We start from the raw sequence: 18,697 nt of genomic DNA, 5'->3' as shown, positions 1-18,697 counted from the left end.
TAAAGCATCTGTTGAAAAACAACTGATGTTCAAGTGACTAAAAAATACAAAAAACTCAAATCAGTCATACTGGACACCTGCAGCATTTCTTCTCTAGGGTCTATAAATACATAGCTAGATAAAGAAAATATATATAATCATAATCTAACTAACAGTATATAATCAAAACAGCATCAGAAGCTTTTTGTAGCAATTTTTTTTTATTCATTTTGTTTATAAAACATTATACAAAACAATACTTTTCTTTGACAGGACAGATCGTATAACAAAAACATATTTTCATCCTGTCTTCCTCATTGTTCAAAAACAATCTGACATTAAAGAAACTCAATTTTTTTTTTTTCAATTCATAGAAAACAATCAGATGTAGAGGGAGCAGCCAAGGAACATCCCACATCCACAGGGACCAATCAGGCGCTTCAAAAGTGAGCAGTTACCCTGTCAATCTCCAACAGGTCCTCCAAAATCTGCAACAGATTGAGAAAACCTGGTTTAACAACATCATAATTAATCTCATGAGGGGTAATTAAGGGTAATTTCCCATATTATTTTCTTAGGTTTTGTCATGAGGCAGAACTCAATTAGGTCATGGAGCGAATTAAAGATCTTAAATTAGCAGCCTAGTCACCCTACACAGACTACAAGCAAGATTAATTACACAAGCACCAGCTGAAGCCAACCACACTGAGGTAAAGAGCAGTCGATAGAAGCTACTGGAACAAACGACCAGTAAATAACGAGTTACTCACAATGTCTGACGTGGTACCAATCTTCTTGGCAAGCTCGCTACGCTCCATGGTGCTCAGGTACAGGTACTTGTTGAGGAGTTCTCCATCTAGAATGTTCCGCACTGGATTCTGCAGCGTCCGCCGATCGCTATGCAGCATCCTGTCAGACAGCCACCACAAGCAACATCAGGACCTCAAAATATATACACGTGTGTGTGTGTGTGTGTGTGTATATAATGATTTACAGTGATCAGTATGTGATAACAGACAGGGAATATCTTAGAACACCTTCGTCTCTGTCGGCCTATGTGTTTACACAGGCCACAGTCTGAAGACGTGTGCTGCTATAGTGTATGAAGGAAGAGACAGGATTCATTTGAAAAGGAAATCGACGAGAGGGGAAGAAGTAAGGGGAAGGAAGGTGAAGAAATGAACGTTTAGTGGTTTAAACAAAACAGTTATAATTCTTCAGCGGATCACTAACCAGTTTTACTGAAGGAGGTCAACACGCCTGAGTAGTAGACTGTTTTGTTGAGTAGTAATGGAGTAGTCGACTGAGTGTTTTGTTGAGTAGTAATGGAGTAATCGACTGAGTGTTTTGTTGAGTAGTAAGGGAGTAGTCGACTGAGTGTTTTGTTGAGTAGTAATGGAGTAGTCGACTGAGTGTTTTGTTGAGTAGTAATGGAGTAGTCGACTGAGTGTTTTGTTGAGTAGTAAGGGAGTAGTCGACTGAGTGTTTTGTTGAGTAGTAATGGAGTAGTCAACTGGAGTGTTTTGTTGAGTAGTAATGGAGTAGTCGACTGAGTGTTTTGTTGAGTAGTAATGGAGTAGTCAACTGGAGTGTTTTGTTGAGTAGTAATGGAGTAGTCAACTGGAGTGTTTTGTTGAGTAGTAAGGGAGTAGTCAACTGGAGTGTTTTGTTGAGTAGTAATGGAGTAGTCAACTGGAGTGTTTTGTTGAGTAGTAATGGAGTAGTCGACTGAGTGTTTTGTTGAGTAGTGATGGAGTAGTCAACTGAGTGTTTTGTTGAGTAGTAATGGAGTAGTCAACTGAGTGTTTTGTTGAGTAGTAATGGAGTAGTCGACTGAGTGTTTTGTTGAGTAGTAATGGAGTAGTCAACTGAGTGTTTTGTTGAGTAGTAATGGAGTAGTCGACTGAGTGTTTTGTTGAGTAGTAATGGAGTAGTCAACTGGAGTGTTTTGTTGAGTAGTAATGGAGTAGTCGACTGAGTGTTTTGTTGAGTAGTAAGGGAGTAGTCAACTGGAGTGTTTTGTTGAGTAGTAATGGAGTAGTCAACTGGAGTGTTTTGTTGAGTAGTAATGGAGTAGTCGACTGAGTGTTTTGTTGAGTAGTAAGGGAGAAGTCAACTGGAGTGTTTTGTTGAGTAGTAATGGAGTAGTCAACTGGAGTGTTTTGTTGAGTAGTAAGGGAGTAGTCAACTGGAGTGTTTTGTTGAGTAGTAATGGAGTAGTCAACTGGAGTGTTTTGTTGAGTAGTAAGGGAGTAGTCGACTGAGTGTTTTGTTGAGTAGTGATGGAGTAGTCAACTGAGTGTTTTGTTGAGTAGTAATGGAGTAGTCAACTGAGTGTTTTGTTGAGTAGTAATGGAGTAGTCAACTGGAGTGTTTTGTTGAGTAGTAATGGAGTAGTCAACTGGAGTGTTTTGTTGAGTAGTAAGGGAGTAGTCGACTGAGTGTTTTGTTGAGTAGTAAGGGAGTAGTCAACTGAGTGTTTTGTTGAGTAGTAATGGAGTAGTCAACTGGAGTGTTTTGTTGAGTAGTAATGGAGTAGTCGACTGAGTGTTTTGTTGAGTAGTAATGGAGTAGTCGACTGAGTGTTTTGTTGAGTAGTAATGGAGTAGTCAACTGAGTGTTTTGTTGAGTAGTAATGGAGTAGTCGACTGAGTGTTTTGTTGAGTAGTAATGGAGTAGTCAACTGGAGTGTTTTGTTGAGTAGTAATGGAGTAGTCGACTGAGTGTTTTGTTGAGTAGTAAGGGAGTAGTCAACTGGAGTGTTTTGTTGAGTAGTAATGGAGTAGTCAACTGGAGTGTTTTGTTGAGTAGTAATGGAGTAGTCGACTGAGTGTTTTGTTGAGTAGTAATGGAGTAGTCAACTGAGTGTTTTGTTGAGTAGTAATGGAGTAGTCGACTGAGTGTTTTGTTGAGTAGTAAGGGAGTAGTCGACTGAGTGTTTTGTTGAGTAGTAATGGAGTAATCGACTGAGTGTTTTGTTGAGTAGTAATGGAGTAGTCAACTGAGTGTTTTGTTGAGTAGTAATGGAGTAATCGACTGAGTGTTTTGTTGAGTAGTAAGGCAGTAGTCAACTGGAGTGTTTTGTTGAGTAGTAAGGGAGTAGTCGACTGAGTGTTTTGTTGAGTAGTAATGGAGTAGTTGACTGACTGTTTTACTAAGTGTGTACCTGAAAGCTTTAGGGTTGAGTCCAGCATGGTGTGGTAGCATTGTAGTCAGGGCATTCTGTAACATCAGAAGTCTCCTGTATGTCTTCTCCTGCATGGGCAAGAGCAGACCAATGCCTCCGTCCAGAGACGCTAAACACACACACACAAACACACACACACACACACACACAAAGAGGAGAGGGTTTACAATGTCAGTGTATGTAACAACTGAAATAGATGGAGGAAAGAGATTATTAGAATTGGGTTTAATTATTATTGATTGTGTTGATTAATTATTCTGTATCATGACTGAGATTTGAAAAACTGCCAAAATTTATCTCCCAAGTACTCTTCATTTTAGTGGCAGGGTGGTACCCACATGCAGCGTAATCAATAAAAGAGACAAAAACTATAACATTGGTCCTGGTGAAATCTGGTGTTTGCATACACTCAAAACTTTAAACCATAAACTACATTTGTGGGGAGAGATGACTGTAAAGAGGCCCGAGAGCAGAGCTGCAGAGAAAAAAAAAAAAAGGTGAAAGTGTGTGTGTGTGTGTGTGTGTGCGTGCGTGCGTGTGACAGAGACATACCAAACCAGGTGATGTGTTTGTTGTCCCAGGTCAGGGCCTTTTTGTTGTTAGGGTCCTGTATGCCGTGACAGGGCATCCTCCAGAACGTGTTGACATGGGCCCCAACGTTAAAGTCTGCCCTACGCAGGAGGCGCATCCCCCCAAAACTCTCCTTAGCTGCAGAGCGGGACAAGCGGCTTTAATAACCAAGTCCAGACATGTTCGCTGAGCCTGTGTTTACAGCAAGTTTCTTATTTGTTGATTTGCATTTATTTTTCCAGACCACTTACCCTCTGGGAGATACATGTAGACCAACAGGTTTTTGTCTCTGTCAGAGACTGAAACACAGAAAGCGCGTGTTAAGTTATTAGAGAGCTCTGCGACTAATCCCACAGACACGGCATATGTTTGCATTCCGTAAATAATTTCCAGAACAGTTACCCACCGAGAAAGCCCAGCTGGTTGTTATCCACCATGAACTCTATGCTGTACACCTCCAACGGCTTTGCATCCTGGGTAAACAAACATCGTTTACAACACAACACCTTTACCCAACGCATGGGTCGAAAAGAACGTCTGAAACATTCAAAAACTATTGTACGTGACATTATAAGAGGTGAAAAAAAAGAGCCAGTCTAAACTCCGTGGGGGACTTGCTGTTTTAGAGCAGACTGTGATTGGCTCTGGCCGTACCCTGCTGACGAGCGATAAGGTCTTGCTCTCCTCCTGGTAGCGCAGTAAGGAGATGCTCTTCATCACGTCGGCGGCCAGGATGAAGTTCTTTATGCTGAACATCTGATGGATGTAGAGCTGAGTGTCAATGAAGGCCATACCTGTCAGATCATTATCCTTCAGACTCCACAGGAAGATCTGCAGAGAGAGAAAGAGAAACAGAGAGAGAGAGAAAGAGAGAGAGAGAGAGAGAGAGAGAGAGAGAGAGAGAGAGAAAGGGAGAGAAGGAGGGAGAAAGGGAGAGAGCGTTATTAATTTAATTAAGTTATTTATATTAAAACATAAAAAAAAAACCCAAAAAACAAAATTTACTTCTGTCCTAAATCACATACAGTATGACTGAGCGTATGTAGAACATATAAGATATTATCTGATGTCATGCTCTCAGATTTTATCATTACATTTACATTTTTCTCTTGGTCATGTATTTTTTGCCTAAACTACTGAAACACTCTTCAAGAGAAAACCGATGACACTATAGAAGTCACTCACTTTCTGTCCAATGGCAGAGACGAGGTATCCGTTACAGTGACACAGGGCGGTGACGGGGCCCTTCTGCTCCTTCTCGTACAGCACTTTAAACTTATTCTTAGTCAGGGGCTGCCCCGGCTCGGGCACGACCTCGATCACGTCCAGAATCAGAATCTGGGCACAGAGAGGACCGGAGACGACACCGTCAGTACACACCTCACCACCCGGTGTGACGGCGCGTCACGCAAAACTTTGACATCTACATGAAACTGTCATCATGACATGTCTGCGTACGGACTGGAGCAGGTATCAGCAACACAGTATCTGACACAACAATGCGGTTCTGTAGAAGGGCAGTCAGCGTTAACTGCTTGACTTCTATAAGTGGCTTGCCAAATAACTGTAGCGCTGTAGCCGAGTAATTAGAGTCTAGACCCAACCCTACAGACCTAAATACTACGGCAAGTAGTTGCTGGTCTGGACTTAAATGCCTTGTACAATGGGATTAAGGGATCGTGTTTCAGTTACTGTGTATTTTGGAGAGGTCAGGTGAGTCTAAGCAGCGCTGTAAGTGTGAAGCAAGCGAGTTCTTACCCGGCCCCTGCAGGTGACCTCCTCACCCTGCATGAGACACGTTCCCACGGCAACGTAACCCTTCAGCCCAGACACCGTCTCCTGACTCTTCAATGCCACAGTCTTCATGCTGGTCACATGTTCCCACTCCTCCAGATCAATCCTAATCAATAACAGAGATCACAACAACGATGACGCAACAGGGGTCACAGGATCCTGCCTTTTAAAGACAAAACAATACCTCACATACCCAGATCCATTCAGCCACATTCATTTATTGATTTACATGTTTATACCCTTGTTTTAAAATATTGATACTCCAATATTAACCTATTGGTGTAGCCCCATAATCCTTCAGTGGTGCCTGGGATACAGTGACTACAAATCAAATACCAGGGGCCCTAATACGAGGTGAGACACACGCACAAACACACGCGTAGAGTGTCAGTGAGGGAAGGTGGAGCAGTGTTGTGGTCTCACCGTGTGTTTGGGATGGCCTCCCAGCTGACTGGGGAAATGAGTTGGATGGAGAATTTCTCCTGCTGAGGGTTAATGTAGCGCTCATCTGACAGGCACAAGACAAATACACAAGTATTGACATACAATAAGCTCCAGGACAAATGATGAACCTGTTACGCTGGAACCAAGACAATACGGTCCAGTCTAATTCTGCCCAACGAGTAGAATATGTACGTGCTGTTCTGTACATTAGAACATCATGATAAATGTTTTCCGTCAATGAGCGAGTCTTCATTTAACATATGATAAAAGGTGAAATGCACAAAAAAAATCAAAAACGAATGAATCAAGCACATTATGCTAAATTTGTATGGACATTAATGTGAATGTGTTAGACGTCTGGTGGTTTGGTTCACCTCTCTCTATGACTTCATACTCCTTCTCCTCGCCCGTCATCCTGGGAATGCGTGTGCAGGCCTCCTTAACACTGCTACAAACAGCATAGACCTGATATACAAACACACACAAACACACACACACACACACACAAACACACACACACACACACACACAAACACACACACACAGCTCAGATTAGACATTCATGTCACTGCATGTTTATTAGGACATTTTTGTCCTTTCAGGTTTGTTGGAGTTTGAGTTTTGGCAAGCGCTTTCTCCTGTTCTCTATGTATGAGTGGTACTACATAAACACTGTAATATTACTAGAAATACAACTTCACTGTCAGCTTTCCTAATGGGGACTAAAGACACGCTGCAGTCTTGATTTTCTTATATCAAATAGCTGTGATACTGATGTTTACATTTGTAATGGAGAAGAGCTTTAAAATATCTGTTGTTAGAGTTAAGTTAGAGTTGTCAAGAGTTTTGTTGTTGTTTGTGTTAAATTTGTTCTTTTGTGTTACGTTCGTAAGCCTTCACATTAAAAAGACTGAAAAACCTGATCTGAGGTCTGAGGGTCTGAGCTGGTTCAGTTTTCTTTCAAGCCAAACCACGATACAAAGTGAACCGTGGCCCGATGACCGAGGCACAAACCAAACCACGAATGGGTTGGACTGTTACACCTCTATGTGTTTTGACGACGGTTTATCTTAGTTGTCGTTACCTTAGACTCCACGTGATAGGTGACGTAGTGGACCGTGCACCTGAGTGGAATCTTCCGGACCGGCCAGGGAGCGTCATAGGAAAGATACGTGGGTAGGACACTGATCCTCAGCTCCCCCTATACACACACACACACACACACACACAAGTGAACACAGAGAGAGAATCTCACTACAATTGACACAGATCCGCCCTGCAACACAAAACTCAACAAAGACTGAACTCTGGGATACACTGCAATATCAGCCAAGTGAACGAGAGGTTGCAGCATCAAGCGTTAAAACGTGACCGCTCCGCCTGCTGACTGTCTGAGGACAGGTACCTGCTTGTTAAAGTAGAGAAAGCCTTTGGGGCAGTTGACGTTGTGGAAGGGGGAGAAGGACTCGATGGCGCCATCTATGGTCATGGGGTGAAGTCTCATGGCACCTCGAGAGGTGACCAGCATCCAGTGAGGGGAAGGACCACAGATAAACACCTTAATAAGACAAACAGCATTAGAGGAACTACACACCCACTAACACACGAACGACTCAACAACTCAACCTCCCTCTGTAACAGACTGAGTTTTTAATCTCATGAGCACCGCCATATGGAGCCCAAAGCCTAAGAAACACACCTCTCATTAGTCAGGACCTGTGCAGAGCAGTATGTGAGTTCATGTCCTTTGTGCCATGTCAGGCTACACCACTGAGTACTTTGAAAATTGCATGGTTCATATCACAACTTTATCTATATGTTTTTCTTTTTTTTTTTTTTTAATGAGCGCTGCACTTTTTTTTGTTAAGCTAAACATATGTGATGACTGCATTGCACTAAGTAATAATCAAGCGAACCCTTTTACTGAGTACTGAGAACCAAGAAACAAAATAGCAAGTACGGAGAACTATGAAGAACCAGAGATCACACACCCCTGTGGGTTCCTTACCCCTGAGTACCCTGAGATGTCCTCAAAGTAGCGGAACCTAGCCACACGACCCTTGGCCCCCAACAACTCCTCTCCGGGACCCTCTGGCCTCTTGTCTTTCTTTGAGAACTTTGACTTCTTCTCTCTGAAGTTGATGTTGTGAGGCACCTAAACGAATAGCAATTTCGCCGTTAAGATTGGGGGTTCTTCCTGACAAGAGCAGCGTTGGGGTGAACTCTGTTATGGTTTTTAAACCGAGCTAATCCCCTCTCTCACCTTCTTAAAGCGAACTTTTAGGTTACTCTGAGCCTGCTGCTGGTCGTACGGAAAAGCTTCGTAAATGAGAAGCTCTTGATCCACGTGTGCCTGTGTCAGAGAGGGTTCAGATTAATACCTCCATACCTAATACAAAAATGTCTTTACTGATGACCAAGGACGTGCTGAATGACAGGACAGGGAACAAATAAAAACACACTGACCAACAGATATGGTCGGGAGTGGTTGTAACCAAGAGACACCAGGGCAACCTCTTTGACCAATGGGATTTCTCCTTGGCGTGTAACTTCCTCTTTTTTAACTTCACCCTGAGCTGATTGGCCAGCTGAACTGTCCACCAGTACTCTCTGCCCCACTGGAAAGTTCTTCACCAGGAACACCAGGCGCCAATCAGGAAGCTGGTAGATCTACAGAGGAGAGAAAAAAATAAATGCTTTTTCTTCCAGATGCAACAGATCTCTCACCTGTTCCGTCACATAAAGATGAAACACAAATACAGGGTGGCATCACTACCCCCATTTCATTTCATCATCTCTATATGAAATACGAACATCGTTATGGGACTAAGTAAATATAAATAACCAACAATGTGGATATCCTAAGCATCAATAATTTTCTTCTTAAGACAAATTTTGATGTTTCCAGACCATTCACATTCATTCACAGCAATTAGCATGCCATGCAGAAAAAGCATTAGACTCCTACACAAAACACAATTCCTTCTAATGGACTAACTCTCCCATTTTCAGCGCAGAAGGGTCCTCCTTACCTCCATCACACCATTCTCCCTCATCACCAAGCACCAGTGGGTGGGCTCCATCTTGCCCTGGGTGCCATCCTTCCCAGAATGCATTGCGGAGGCTGCACTGCGGCTGGGTTCCTCCTTGGTGGGGCTGACCAGAGGATTGGAGTCTCCATAGAGCATTTCCTCCTCATCATCCACGGTGTTACTGAGGCAAGAAGAAAGTAAAGTCAAGACGAGAACGAGAGAACACTCCTGATGGCCTGTGAGCCGATTTACCACATGTACTGGCACAATTACGAGTCTTTGCTTAGTGTTAGGTAAACTGATTTAAAACAACACATATTTAAAAACGGCTAGAGTGTTACACAGTCAGGTGCCAATTGGTCTTCATCTACTGAATGAGGCAGTGACGTCATAGCACATGTCCAAATAAGGCAGAGTGATGTCATACCTCATGTCCAAAAAAAAAAAAGGCAGAGTGATGTCATATCTCATGTACAAATAAGGCAGAGTGATGTCATACCTCATGTCCAAAAAAAAGGCAGAGTGATGTCATATCTCACGTACAAATAAGGCAGAGTGATGTCATATCTCATGTACAAATAAGGCAGAATGATGTCATACCTCATATCCTGGATGATGGTCTCAGCCTCAGACAGACTCCTGGCCACTGTGTCCTCTTTGGTGAGGAAGCTCACTTTGTTCTCTGTGGTGAACATGCCGCTGATGTCACGATACGCGCACAGCGTGATCACGCGGGATTGCTACGAGACAAGAACATGAAAACAGCTATTAATTTACATAGCAACAGAGTTTTACAAACCCCACCGCTTTACATGAACGTTACCAGTTTGCCAGACAGAAGAGGACAGATGTTAAAACACAGTGACAGACACTCATTTGAAACCCTTATACTGAAGGTTCAGAGGTGTCAGATTACTGTGTCTAAGACCCGTGATGAGCTTCAAATCACATCTTAACAAAGCATTTGGTTTTTTGACCAAAACATACAATTAGCCACTTTCTCTCGGCTAAGTAACTTGGCAGTTGTTTCTCTACCCTCTTACTGCAACATGACAATACATAATTATTTAAGCCAGAAACTGTCTCTGATGTGTCCGTGCCAAGCTTAAGGGCTACACGCTGACTGACCGTGTGGATCTGCGGTTTCTGCAGTGCCAGCCGATGAGTCTTCCCCATGTACGAGTCGCTCTTCAGAACAAACATGGTGACGACGCCCTCCGCGGTCATGATGACCACGTAAGGGTCGGCCACGGAGCAGTGCACTATGGGAGATCCCAGGTCCACGGGGATGAAGTGAAGCTGGATCACTAAAGAGAGACAGAGGAGAAGTCAACAAATCTGGAACTTTTTTCTTATAAATCGAAAACTAAAAGAAACATTACTGTATGACACAGTAAATATACAACTGAGTTTATCTTACGTAGAGCTTTGAGAATAAAGGATATTATTACCCATGGGCAGGCAGTTACAAAGAGTTGACATACTTAAAGTTAAAAGAACTGCTTTAGTGTACGTCTCCTAAATATCCTTATATCATGGTTAATAAGCTCTTAATTCATGTTTCACCTATTATCTCAAAGACTCTTTAGACAATTTGGGAACATGTATAACACATGTAAATTAGCTATATAACTGCGTTTTCCTCTTCATGCATTCATATCCCTTGATATGTGAGAAGCTGGTGGTAAACCACTGATTCTTTACCTCCCTCCAGCAGCCGGATGCCCATCGGAGACACCTGGATGATATATTTGTTGTCCCCAATGTTACCAGCAAACACAGTTGGCCCCTGAGTGGCAAAACCACTGGTGTCCAATTCCATAATCTCCTGCCCAGTCTGCAAGATCTAATCACACACACGCACACGCGCACACACACACACACACACACGCATAGCAAGAGATTTTTCAAAAGCCCCATTGTGTGTAGATACTTAGTAACCTAATATGTTTAATCCCGGAAGCCACACAGAAGAGATATGGACAAACATGTAGCAGTGTAAATATACTCGGTTCATATGACTGCTATTACCAGGGCTACAGCTGACAAAGTTCTTGGAACAAACCTTGTTGAACCACATGGCAAATTAGTTAATACACCCTTGAGCAACTGAGAGCTGTGTGTGTGTGTGTGTGTGTGTGTGTGTAGCTTGCTGTATGAGACCTGAGTAGTAAACAAGTGAGTGTGTTTGTGTGAGTATGTGTACAGTGTGTACCATAGTGGAGTCCTCTCTGCTGAGGATGAGGAAACCGTGTTTGTTTTTCTCATCCTCTACAACAGGCTCCTGTTTTTCCTCCTCTGTGGTCTCACTGTCTCCCTCTGCTGGAGGCTGTAGGACATGAAACAGGCAATAGGATAGAACAGGACTAAATTTAAATTAAATCAGCTTAATCCCCGCTTTAACGAGTGAGTCAGATCCCAGAAGTTTCCAGTTTTGTGCGGACATGCTGCACTAATCAGCCAATTATGAGAGTACAGGTCAAAGCAGAGGCCATCAGCATTCAGGAAAAAGTACACGGGGTAGGAGATGAGAGAAAAAATGCATTTAAGTACAAATGCATGAGAAAAAACATCTCAACATCAAAAGCTTTGAACAAGCATGGAAACAACTGTAGATTCGCAATCACAATCCCGTTCCAACACATTCTAAAGACTTTTCTATTGTTTGGTCAGCTGCCATGGAAACCATGAAAGGAGCCCTTACAGTCTCTGGCTTCTCCTCATTGGATATGACCGTCCACATGTCATGGCAACCCGGCAGTTCAAACGTGGTGACGACCTGAGGTCTGATGCTCCTCTACAGTGAGATGGAAAACAACGTGTTACATAATGACAAACGGAGGATAACAGAAACTCAAAAGACATGTTTAAAAACATGACAAGACCGAAAACAAACGCAAGACGAGACCAACGGAAAACAAAAAGGTCACAACGATATCAAGTCAAAGGTCAAGCGTATGCAGAAAACACAATGACAAACGGGTAAAACACTAAGAGAGTAGAAACAAACAGTGATGTTTGCGCCCTTGCGAGTGAACAAACATCACGAATGAGAACACACACAGCGGCAAAAATTAAAAGACAAACAGACATCCACACAAACCGAGACAAACGTTCTTCAAACCTGATACGTCAGAGCTCTGAATCATCAGTCAAATGAATCGAGCAAACTGAATCAAGAATCAACTGAATCATGAATTAGGTTATTGTAAACCTCCTTCTACATTAAGGCAAGGAAAAAAAAAAATTTAAAAACCTCTTGAAATCCTAAGCAACCGAGAACAGTTAAATAAGACTTGAACATCACGTTCACTGAGCAGATCTGAAATTTGTTTAAAGTACACAAACATAAAATCTCAACGCCAATGTCAGTCTGCCAGTTTAAATATCACAGTAATCACATGTAGTGTTAAAAAAGATTGCACATGAGTAGGCAGTATGACTTCATTCAGGCTCTGCCCCTGTGTGTCATGGGTGTTTTAAAGGCTTCTCCAATCATCTCTGAGGAAGCCCCTGGTAATCCCAGAGTTCACTCTAGCACTGTCACTCAACCTGGGGCAGACCACCCTCACTGCCACAGGTCTACATGCTGTGCGTTAGTTACACACACACACACACACACACACACATTCCTTAGTGATGCACAAATATGCACGCACGCAAACACACACATACACACACACAAAGCAAACAAACAGGACTGGATCTGTACAGACGCACAGACAAAATGTGCAGATGTGAAGAAGTAACGCAACAGTAGGCACACCCACATACACACCCACACACACACACACACAGCTCTAACACTGTAGAGAAAAGTTCTTACCTGAAGCACAGACAGGGCCCCGTTCTTGCCATATCCAGAACACACCACCACCTCCAGGTCCGGTTCTGGGTTACCCTGGAACTGATGCCAGAGGAACTAGTCATTTACTGTTCAGTTCTGGGTTAATAGCGAACGTGTAAGAGAAAACGTGAGGTCGACCCAGGGTTTGAAAACCAAGTGCGTTCTTAGTCTGCATTTATTCCAGAACGAAGGAGCATTCTGAAGGTTCCATCCATACTGGCAGTAAATTTGTACTGAAAACAAGTGTTTTAGGAGTTTTTAGAGCAGAATAAAAAAAAAAAAAAGAAACAGAGAAAAAAGGAAAAGTACCTCTTCAGAGAGGAATGCTGGCTCTCCCATAGATGCATTGACACAGGGACCAATATTCAATATACTATCACAAACCTGCCAACACACACAGACACACACACACAAGAAGGTATCTCAGACCCAGTTATATGATAACAGTCCACACACATAACATGTTTACTGTAAACATGAATGCTTACAATAGTGAGCTTTCAATAGAAAAATATATGTACTAATGAAACATTCACATTAAATACTGTATATTTTCCTTATGACCAATATTGCAATCAGCTTTGTAGAAGCAGAAAGCTTATAACAGGATCTAATTATGGGAGTGGAAAACTAACACTGTCTAATATGACTGACAGAGCCCAACATAAGAGACATTACCTCAAAAGAATAGGTGGCCAGCTGAGTGCCTGACTGGGCCTCGCTCCCATACACCTCAATCTCGTCCAGTTCGTCCAGCAGAGACGCCTTCCCAGCTGTACAGGACCCCACATACATACACGTCAGTTACAAGTCTGCGCATCACTGACTCAGTTACAGAGCCAGAGGGGAAAAAAACGCCAGTGGCGTGGACAAAATAAGAACGGGCATTTTCAACGGCCTACCTGCCCAGTTCGTAGAGTCCACCCTCTTCTTTTTGCTCGGTGGCTCTTCCTGCAGCGTGAGGAGGGGGAGAGTGAGTGAAACGGTATTGACGACTCACTTTAACGACAAACTGGTTCAGCTTTGTTTAAACTAAATAAAAAAAATAGGAATATAATTCTGCTAACGAATACGACAATACATGTTTTACAGAAATGAGAAGTATTTAAAATTACGTCGTCAAATAAAAGACAACAACGCAGAAGTTAGTGTTCATGAAATTCTACAGCTCAACACGATCCATATCAGCAGGATCTTTGTTTTTTTTTAGTACACACACACACACACTCACCTGTTTTTCTTTTTCTTTATCTTTGTCCTTCTCTTTCCCCTCCTCTATCGGCGTCTCCTGTATTTTCTCTGTGTACTTGAGGAGGAGGGAGTTACCCAGACGTGAACCCAGAAACAGATAGCCAGGCTCCATGGTCATCATCTGAGAGGAGAGACAGAGAAACAGATGTACTTACTGTTACCTAACAGGGATCACCGGGTCGGCAGGTGCGGGCAGATCCTCATAGTCAGCGTAACAGGAGCCCAGGACGCGCCTGACCCAGACGGGTGAGAGAGTAATGAGAAGCGACGGGTCGGCATTTCCAAACCGCGGCGTCGCCGGTACTTACGCAGGTGGTGAGGACGCTGGCGGCCGCTTTGTCGAAGTGAAACGCTCGCACGCTCCTCATGCCGTCTGTGATGAGGGTCAGTACATAACTACAGACAGGAGAAGGTTAAGAGACAGTCACAGACCTGTCCACACACCATAATACACACGTAACGATACACACGTAATGACACACAGCTGAGTTACGCTTAGAGAGAAGGAGAGTAAGAAACACTGAGCTTGGTTTACCTTGTTCACACAATAGTGTATAATACAGGAAATCATACAACACTTCAGACTCATCTATCATAGCGCTGTGTTTGTAATTTACTGGTGTGTGACAGACCGGCATTTATAATGGACTGTTGTCTGTTCTAAAGAGCGAACACTCACATTTCTCCGCCCTTCAGAGAGATAACCATTTTATCAGAGGCGATGAACGCTGCCTGAGAACAGTCCAGGGTAATCTTCACCTCCTCCTGAACTCCTGAATAAAGGCCAAAGAAATGAAACAGAGCTGTTACACAGTCATTCCTGTGAGAGAGAGAGAGAGAGCTGACAGAAACTGAGGCCGGGCGTCACACGTGGGGGTGATCATGAATGAAGGGAGGCTTACGGAGGGGGAAGGCGGTGGTGCCGTTGGTCTGACTGTTGAGCGACACCCCGTATGGTGGGACGCTTTGGTTCAGATACAGTAAGGAATTGACTGCAAACACTACCACCCCACCTAAAGAGAGACAAAACACCAAACGATCGTATCAAAGCAAATCTCACTCCTGATTCATGAATATCGCAGGACCACTGTACAAATATCAAATCATCTTTTCTAGAGGAATAATACACTTTGTTTGATTCACTGAGCGATGATAATTATACTTAAGCGTCCCACTTTGTGAATCACTCATATATGTATTTTCTTGTTTATTTTTGAGACAGACAAAGTTTAAAAACAAACAAAAAACATGTAAAAACCCAGTGGAAATAAGAATGTCATTATCATTACACAGACTGAACATACAGATTTCTGTTCAGAGACTGAATGGACGGTAAAGGCCCCCCCGGGATGAGCTGGGGATGAGGAGACACGGGGAGGGAACTCAGTGCGGGGGGATGGGACGGGTGTTTTACCTATGGGTTTGGGCACAGCCATGACCTGTGTGCAGTCAAAGGGGAGGTTACTCAGAGACCAGATGACTGGATGAACCTTCTGCATGATGTTCAGAGAGATGGCCACGATGCTACAGGTGTCCTGACGGACCGCCACGCGCCTGAGACACGGACAGACAAGAACCAGAGTTAAACACATACACGGAAAGGAAACTCTTCATTGTTCCAGACTCGTGGTTGTCAAGCCTAAATACTCCACGCGGTGATCTTCATTCTTTAAAAGTGTTATAACCATCCAGAAATGTGGAATCTAAATAACACGCTGCCAAACTCTCCCTTACTGCCCAACAAACAGTCAGACTTAAACAAGGTTTTATTGGCCAGACGAACTATCTCTAATCTCATTTCTGTGTTCCATAATAACACGTGAAACTGGGATAAAATCAATCCCAGGCTGACTTGTGTGTGTGTGTGTGTGTGTGTGCGTGTGCGTGTGGCAGCTCATACCCAGGCCATGTTTGATTGGGCTCATACAATATGAGTAGCGTGGGTTCATAGTAACCATGGAGAAATTTCATATCAATGATGTTCAGGAGCTTTTCATCCAATTCACGCACGTCGATGATGTAACTGGGCAGGAAGCTGGACTTCTGTCTGCAGAGGGGATATAGGAGCAAGTGCAAAGAGGAAGAATTAGAGAGATGGACTGTGAACACCAGGGCAAGCTTGGTTTTCATAACAAATGGTAAACTTTCTAAATACTCTTTAATTGGAGGAAATAAAAACCCATAAAGGCCATTTGATCGACTGTGACGTACAATCATAAATAACAAATTATTAGTTGAACTATTATCATGCCACACCATGATGATAAGTGTATTTTATATGCAATGTACTGTGAGTTATATATTATAGTAGTGGAAATGATGACGTGTCCCTACCCCTCTCCCACAATGCCCTCCTGTTCGTCAGTCAGCGTGTCCTTCCTAAAAGGCAGGACAACAAGCTGAGTGCCGTAGATCAGCATCACAGCACAGCGATTCTCTGGGTCTACCCGCACGATGGGTATGTGTACATTCTGCACAAAGCCATCCTAAAAAGAGGACAAAAATAACAGGACATCGGTGATAACACATGTGTCTGAGATGAGAAGAGAAGAAAAGAGAAGGAAAAAAAAAGAAAGAAAAAGAGAAAAAAAAAACTATACCCTGAGCTCTGGTTCCTCAAAGAAATGAAGTGAGAGAGTCTTCAGGTCGTGTGTGCCTGGGTCGTACTCCACCACGGAAAGCTGACAGGATACACACACACACACACACACACACACACACACGCACGCACGTGCGCACAATCATTATATTCCGAACACCTGGATTTAAGCATTCAAGCATCAGAAAACATCTTAAATATTTTCTTTCATTTTGTATTGAAAGATACAAATACGTTTGTAACATTTTGTCATGTGATCATTAAAACATACCTTTGCATCTTTGAAGCTGAGAAGCAAAGCATCTCTGTTGGTCCCTACAAGTTGAACACTGGCCATTGACATGACGTTGCCAAACAGGGAGAAGGAGGCCACCAGCTCCAACTTCTCCTTACGGCTCTTAACATCTGAGGAGGGTATATAAAAAAGTGAGGTTTAGAAAGCCACTGTGTGAGTCTCTTATCACAAATAACTTTAAACAATATTTAAACAAAGCAGTGTACACGTACCTGTGGATTTATCAGCTTTGGAAGTGCTCTACAAAACAGGGGGGAAAAAAGAAGAAGAAGTTGTTTAAGGGGTCTCTCTCATGTTATAGTGTAAACAGTCAATGTACAAAAACTAGAACAGCATGTACATTAAGTACCTCCACATCGTGAATGATACGATAGACGTAAAGCTGAGATGTTCCAGCAACCACTAAGTTTTTCTCTTCGCTGGATATGAAGTTACAGTAGACCGAGAACTCCACCGCGGTGGGCGTGTGAGCCTGACGGTACACGGCGTACATTGTGCCGGCGCGCTTTCAGCACCTGTCCCGCTACGGAAAGGATGGAAACGCACCACATGAGTCCGGGGTGTTAAATGAACGCAACACTAATCTGAAGCCACTGAAGAACAGTGAATGATGTGGAATATTCATATCAAGAACACCAAGACCTCATAACATCAGCCTGCGAGTTATTCTCCTGCTAGCTAAGTTGGTATTAGCTAGATGGGCTAACTATATCTCTACTTTTTGCAAAGACGGAAAAAAGAATTCCAGATACTAATAAAACATGTTGTGTCGGTGGGAGAATAGTTAAGTTGATGAGACAGCGTTCGAAATGAGATAGCTGAAACCGCTGCTTGTAAAGCTATATAGTTAGCAGTATCATAAACTGGCCACAGCATGTTTATGTTAACATTCAGTGGGCTACATGGATAAGTTAGCTAGATATTTCAGTTTAGAGTTAAACATACCAGTGTGCACATAAAATGATTTAGCTTCCAAAAAGCTTCTATTGTAACATCATACTTAAACAGAAAAGATCAATAATACAGAAATGTTAGAAATTGGTTGCTTTGTACGGTCCATTCATCACATATCCCAGGATACCGCAGCGATAATGTGTGTCGCCAAAAGCAACCGATGTGCACATGCAACATACTGAATACTTGTTCCGGAGTCAAAAACGTTCTTCATCTGTTGTAAATGCGAAATATTCTGCGTATGACCCTTTTGACAGTATATTTATTTCTGAGAATTCATGTCCACACTCAGCAAACACATGTAACATGTTTTACAAATGTGAAACGGTTCACAAACAAGACTTAGAGACAAATGCAGAGCAGTTTGAAAATATTTTTTGAAAGAAAAAAACTCGATTTGCAAATGCATTACAGTTCATGAACAACTATGAATTATCATCAAAATTCACACTACCAGTTGCAAAAAAAATGTTTTAAAACTTTAATTTAATTTTTGTCATGTAACTTTGTCATGTGACCTTTTTATACAAATTTTTTTTCTCATAAACCCCTCCTGCATTTATGTAAGGAAGGGCCGTCGCGGGCTGCCTCAAAGGCTGATCACTAGTACCCCAGAAGTAATGTGTGCATGTCGTTAACTGACGCTTAGGAGATCTAAACCATCACTATAAACACTGGCTGGTCAATTTCACCTTCTAGCTTGTTTCGTTTACTTTCAAGTCCTTGGCGTTCACAGCTTCAGAGA

General features: G+C 42.7%; 1 protein-coding gene across 1 annotated transcript; it reads right to left on the bottom strand.

Moving 5' to 3' along the window:
* Positions 1–243: 243 nt before the first annotated feature.
* On the bottom strand, positions 244–17,504 carry cpsf1 (cleavage and polyadenylation specific factor 1). Its single transcript, XM_030788896.1, has 37 exons — positions 17,348–17,504; positions 17,211–17,238; positions 16,975–17,108; positions 16,705–16,785; positions 16,439–16,590; positions 16,005–16,151; positions 15,519–15,658; positions 15,007–15,117; positions 14,784–14,877; positions 14,413–14,500; positions 14,085–14,225; positions 13,756–13,804; positions 13,532–13,626; positions 13,163–13,237; positions 12,833–12,913; positions 11,705–11,803; positions 11,222–11,335; positions 10,711–10,852; positions 10,135–10,313; positions 9,607–9,746; positions 9,007–9,187; positions 8,441–8,644; positions 8,238–8,327; positions 7,983–8,129; positions 7,380–7,532; positions 7,059–7,175; positions 6,349–6,439; positions 5,954–6,038; positions 5,495–5,636; positions 4,922–5,074; positions 4,391–4,567; positions 4,143–4,209; positions 3,988–4,035; positions 3,719–3,874; positions 3,146–3,275; positions 750–888; positions 244–467 (listed from the first exon to the last, which is right to left on the bottom strand). The coding sequence occupies exons 1-37, from the start codon at positions 17,489–17,491 to the stop codon at positions 420–422; spliced, it is 4,362 nt and encodes a 1,453-aa protein (XP_030644756.1). The 5' UTR covers positions 17,492–17,504; the 3' UTR covers positions 244–419.
* Between the last annotated feature and the right edge of the window lie 1,193 nt (positions 17,505–18,697).

The sequence above is a fragment of the Chanos chanos genome, chromosome 12, assembly GCF_902362185.1.
Source record: "Chanos chanos chromosome 12, fChaCha1.1, whole genome shotgun sequence".
In the NCBI taxonomy this organism is placed as follows: domain Eukaryota; kingdom Metazoa; phylum Chordata; class Actinopteri; order Gonorynchiformes; family Chanidae; genus Chanos; species Chanos chanos.
Note: the sequence above shows the minus strand (reverse complement) of the source record. Positions and strands in the feature narration are given on the sequence as shown.

What these genes read in the sequence shown, in the direction of transcription:
- cpsf1 (XM_030788896.1), bottom strand. Translation starts at nt 17,491, where the DNA reads ATGTACGCCGTGTACCGTCAGGCTCACACGCCCACCGCGGTGGAGTTC. An exon ending in CACCACCGCCTTCCCCCTCC is followed by an intron (nt 14,878 to 15,006) that starts GTAAGCCTCCCT and finishes GCCTTTATTCAG; the next exon opens with GAGTTCAGGAGGAGGTGAAG. An exon ending in TCTCTGCCATTGGACAGAAA is followed by an intron (nt 4,568 to 4,921) that starts GTGAGTGACTTC and finishes CTCTCTCTGCAG; the next exon opens with ATCTTCCTGTGGAGTCTGAA.